Source organism: Sorex fumeus, unplaced genomic scaffold, assembly GCF_029834395.1.
Source record: "Sorex fumeus unplaced genomic scaffold, SorFum_2.1 ptg000042l, whole genome shotgun sequence".
In the NCBI taxonomy this organism is placed as follows: Eukaryota; Metazoa; Chordata; class Mammalia; order Eulipotyphla; family Soricidae; genus Sorex; species Sorex fumeus.
Genome location: NW_026606099.1, coordinates 4,531,346 through 4,536,323, shown reverse-complemented (window position 1 = coordinate 4,536,323; position 4,978 = coordinate 4,531,346). Strand labels below are relative to the sequence as shown.

Genomic DNA, 4,978 nt, shown 5'->3' with positions numbered 1-4,978 from the left:
TGCATCCTCCGGGGCACCGGGAGGGAACGAACCGGAGAACCGGAGATTTGTCAGAAATAAAAACAGCAAATACAGGAGCACCCCCAGATCTGGAGGTCAATGAACGGGAGAGCGGAGGGTGGAGACTGAGACTGGAACCTGGCGACTAGATGGGTGATCCGAGGGAGGGGAAAGGTGGAACTGCGCGCGGAGAGCACCCAGGAAGCCCAGTTTTGCTCGGGAGGGAAGCGGCCCCCTGCCAGCCTGCGCACCTGGAGCCCTGGCGCCCCCCCTCCTGCCCTCGAGGGGGCTTAGCTGGGCGGGGGCCGTGCCTCTGGTCTTCGCTGCAGGCTGGCTGCCTGCCGTCTCCCCGCACCTGGAGGCGACGTTGCCCCCCTCCCATCCAGCTGTGGGTGGTGGGGAACCCCCTCCTGACCGCGCTCCCCCCGCTCGGGCTGGATGGGGGAGCCAGTTGAAAAGGTGGCGGCGGGCGGAGTGGTGGAGCGGGCATTTCCCAGGCGGAGTCTGCACGTGAGTGTCTGGGTGTCCGAGTGTCCCTGTGCCAGGCACCGCGCTGGCCGGGCGGCCCGGGGCGCTCCTGGGAGTCCCAGCTGCCGGGCACAGACTCTCTCCCGGAGCCAGGACTGGTGACTCTGGTGGGATCAGAAAGGTCGGTGGGTGGCGCGGGGCAGCCGCGCGCCAGGCACCGGGCATCTTTCGGCCGGGAGAGCCGCCCTGAGCAGTGTCCCTGTCCCGCAGGCCCTGCTCCAAGCAGCGCGCGGCCCTCCAGGCAGCGGGCTTGGCCATGCCCGGGCTGGAGGGGCCCCGGCCGCGGCCTCCGCCTTCGGGTCTCGCGGGTCTCCTGTTCCTGGCGCTGTGCAGTCGGTGAGCGGATCGCCCTCCCCGCCCCACCCGCGCCCCCGGTGACCCAGCGCCGCCAGCAGGCGGAGGGGGGGGGGCGGTGGGGACGACCGACCCTCCAGCGCCCTCTCCCCCCAGGGCCCTCAGCCATGAGATTCTGGGCCTGAAGCTGCCCGGGGAGCCGCCGCTGACCGCCAACACCGTGTGCCTGGCGCTGTCGGGCCTGAGCAAGCGGCAGCTGGGCCTGTGCCTGCGCAGCCCCGACGTGACGGCGTCGGCGCTCCAGGGCCTGCACATCGCGGTCCACGAGTGTCAGCACCAGCTGCGCGACCAGCGCTGGAACTGCTCGGCGCTCGAGAGCGGCGGCCGCCTGCCGCACCACAGCGCCATCCTCAAGCGCGGTGAGCCGGCCGGGCGCGCCCCCGGGGAGGGGCCTCCCGGGAACCCCCCGCCCCGCGCGCCCCGCGCGCCCCGCGCTCCGGCCCGCCAGCTGCGGCTCCGCGCCCCTCCCCGCGGGCCCCCCTCTCCTGCCTCTGCCGGTTCGTTCCGGGTTGCACCTGCGAGCGAGCGACAGATGCCCCCAGCCCTGAAAGCCTCCCCGTCCCCCCTCCTGCCCCTCCCCCGGCTCTCTCCCCCACTCCTAGGGACAAGTCCAGGCGGGTGTCCCCAGAGCCTCAGCGGGGGTGGGGTGACACCCCCAACCGTTTAAGGGTTAAACCTACTCCCCTAATTGCTGGGGTTCCCAGGAGCGAAAGCTGGGAACAAAGACCCTGATGGCTTTGAAGCTGGGAGCAGCCCCCTCCTCTGTACTGTGGGGGCCCCAGGTGACTCTCACCTGGCTGGAGGGGCCCCGGAGCAGGCCAGTGCCAGCCTGGTCTGGGGGGCCTGGGCTGGGAGGCACCTCTACCCCTCGCCAGGCCGTGTCAGCCTTGGCCCCCAGGGGTACAGACCCATCCTGGGTTGCACTCTGGGTGGGGCAGGGCTGTGGGGACTATAGGGTTAATAGGCAGCTGCCGTCTGCAGGGGAATTCCCAAGACGTGTGCAAGCAGCTTCACCCCTGGAGGCTGGGGTTGGTGGGGGGGATCAAGGAGGCTGGGCCAGGAGCCCTGCATCTTGCGGGGAAGAGGCCTGGCCTCCAAGGAGGCTTTCTTTCATCCTCCCGGGCTCGGAGAGCCTTTCCTCAAAGGAAGTGAGGAACCCCCTCCTTCCCCACAGAACCGGGTCACGGGGCGAAGGCTTTTGGGACAGACAGCAGAAGCATGTCTACCTAAGCCGGGAAAGGCTTGTCATCCTGAACTCCAGGGACCCCCAAAAATGTTAACAAAGAAGGCGACATTTTAAGAGGGCCTCAGGGAAAGTCGCCCCCACCTCGCTCCCCCGGCAGGGTTTTATAGAGTAATAGCAGGTTAGGGTAAACAGGGCAAATAAATTTACAGAAACTGGAGAGACGGAAGGGCAGCTCTGCAGCGCCAGTGCTTTGGGGTGATGGGGTGTTAGAGCATTGGTTGGTTGCAAGACTGATTCACATAACCCCGAAGGGGAAAGAAATAAAAAAGAACCCCAAACGCCTTTGCTTCCACCCCACCCAAGCACCCTGCAGGGCCAGGGAATTTCTAAGGCTTTCAGATGTAGAACTCAGTGGAGGCATCTTCAAAGACCTCCGGGACTCCCTGTTAGTCATCCCCCCACCCCTAGGGGACTTTCCCTCTAGGCTAACGCTTTCATCCACACCTGAACAGCCTAGATTTACCGGGAGTTTGGGCCTCCGAGACCTTCTTCTCCCGGCAGCCTCTCCCTTTATAGATTAGGACTCTCTTCTTTCTCTCCAGACTTTCTCCTGAATTACTAAACTGGCAGACGGGAGAGGCAGCCACCCGGAACTTTTGGTACGGGAGGATGTCTGCTTCTTTCCTGCCTTCTCTCTGCCTGTCAGCCTCACCCGAACCGTCCTCACCCCTTTCCCCCCCAGGTTTCCGCGAGAGTGCTTTCTCCTTCTCCATGCTGGCTGCGGGGGTCATGCACGCGGTGGCCACGGCCTGCAGCTTGGGCAAGCTGGTGAGCTGCGGCTGCGGCTGGAAGGGCAGTGGCGAGGAGGGCCGGCTGAGGGCCAAGCTGCTGCAGCTGCAGGCGCTGTCTCGGGGAAAGAGTTTCCCCCACTCCCTGCCCAGCCCAGGGCCTGGCTCTGGCCCCAACCCCGGCCCCCAGGACACATGGGAATGGGGTGGCTGCAGCCATGACATGGACTTTGGAGAGAAGTTCTCTCGGGATTTCTTGGATTCCAGGGAAGCTCCTCGGGACATCCAGGCACGAATGCGAATCCACAACAACAGAGTGGGGCGCCAGGTATGTGAGTCTCCCTGCTCTCGAGGTCTGGCTGGAGAGGGACAGGCACAGCACCGGAAGACGGCGCGGCGCCCCCCCCCCCCCCAACACACACACCACCACCCAGTGACTTTAGGCAAGTCACTTGGGTTTTACATCTGAAAGAGGATATCTGCCGGCCCTCGAGCCAGCAAATAGCACCCAGCACACAGCCTGTGCAGCCTGTCTGCAGCCCAGCCGGACCTCCTTCAGGGATGCTATTATTGCAGCCACCTTCTCTGTAGAATTCAGAGATGCTCTGGGAACAAATTCCCCATTTTAGCAATAATTCACTCTGGAAAGTCAGGACCATTAAGCGTGAATCCCAACCCAGCTAGCTACCCGCTTGGATCTCTTATCTGAAGATGAGCAAGTCAGCTCTGGCTCTGGTTCTTTTTTTTTTTTTTTTGCTTTTTGGGGCACACTTGGCGATGCACAGGGGTTACTTCTGGCTCTGCACTCAGGAAACTCAGGAATCACCCCTGGCGGTGCTCAGGGGATCATATGGGATGCCGGGAATCGAACCCGGGTTGGCCGCGTGCAAGGCAAATGCCCTATCCGCTGTGCTATCGCTCCAGCCCCTGGCTCTGGTTCTTGAACCTGAAAATGAGGGGTCTATAGGCAGCCTGTGGTGCGGCAGCTCTTCCCTTGCCCCGTAGTCCCTCTCTGGTGCCAATGCTCGGCTCTTTTGCTGCCCAGTCCTGCAACGCTTCCCATTCTCCTCCTGCTCTAGGTGGTAACAGAAAACCTGAAGCGGAAATGCAAGTGCCACGGCACATCAGGCAGCTGCCAGTTTAAGACCTGCTGGAGAGCGGCCCCAGAGTTCCGGGCCGTGGGAGCAGCCCTGCGGGAGCGGCTGGGCCGGGCCATCTTCATCGACACCCACAACCGAAACTCCGGGGCCTTCCAACCCCGCCTGCGTCCCCGCCGCCTGTCCGGAGAGCTGGTCTACTTTGAGAAGTCTCCTGACTTCTGCGAGCGCGACCCCACGGTGGGCTCCCCGGGCACCAGGGGCCGGGCCTGCAACAAGACCAGCCGCCTGCTGGATGGCTGTGGCAGCCTGTGCTGCGGCCGTGGGCACAACGTGCTGCGACAGACGCGAGTTGAGCGCTGCCATTGCCGCTTCCACTGGTGCTGCTACGTGCTGTGTGACGAGTGCAAGGTGGCCGAGTGGGTCAATGTGTGCAAGTGAGGGGCTGCCTCACGCCGGGAGGGTCGCTTTTCTCCTGCTGCTGGCCTCCACCAGGGGCAGCCTTCCCAACTGGAGCTTCACAATACCTGCCTGGAAACAGCTTTGCAGGTGGTGGCAGCATCGGGCCGGAGTCTGTGTGCAGCCTGGTCCCCCACCCGAGGGGCACCTGGCCGGAAGCTGTCATCCTCTGTTGCTCTTTTTGGGGGTTTCTTTTCTGTGAAGGCACACCCTGCAGTGCTCTGGCGCTGTGGTCAGGAGGGACTTCTGGCAGTGCTCCAGGAGATCATACTTGGTGCCGGGGGACAAATTGGCATCGACTGCATGCATGACCACCCCCCTCTGTACTATACTATCCATCTCCTCTTCTTGTCTTCTCTCTTTCTCATTCTACCCTGCCTCTTTTTTCGTTCCTCACTCCCTCCGTCCCTCTCTATCCCACACCTGGCTGTACTGAGGGCTTACTCCTGGCTCTGCGCTCAGGGATCACTCCTGGTGGTACTCAGGGGACCATATGCAGTGCTCGGGATCAAACCTGGGTTGGCCATGTGCAAGGGAAGTGCCCTACGGTACTCCCTCTCCGACTT

The 4,978-nt window shown here is 63.3% G+C and overlaps 1 protein-coding gene across 1 annotated transcript; it reads left to right on the top strand.

Annotated features, from left to right (window-relative positions):
• Positions 1-778: 778 nt before the first annotated feature.
• On the top strand, positions 779-4,406 carry WNT10B (Wnt family member 10B). The gene is made up of 4 exons (XM_056120135.1): positions 779-864; positions 979-1,241; positions 2,811-3,184; positions 3,936-4,406. The coding sequence occupies exons 1-4, from the start codon at positions 785-787 to the stop codon at positions 4,392-4,394; spliced, it is 1,176 nt and encodes a 391-aa protein (XP_055976110.1). The 5' UTR covers positions 779-784; the 3' UTR covers positions 4,395-4,406.
• The last annotated feature ends 572 nt before the right edge of the window (positions 4,407-4,978 follow it).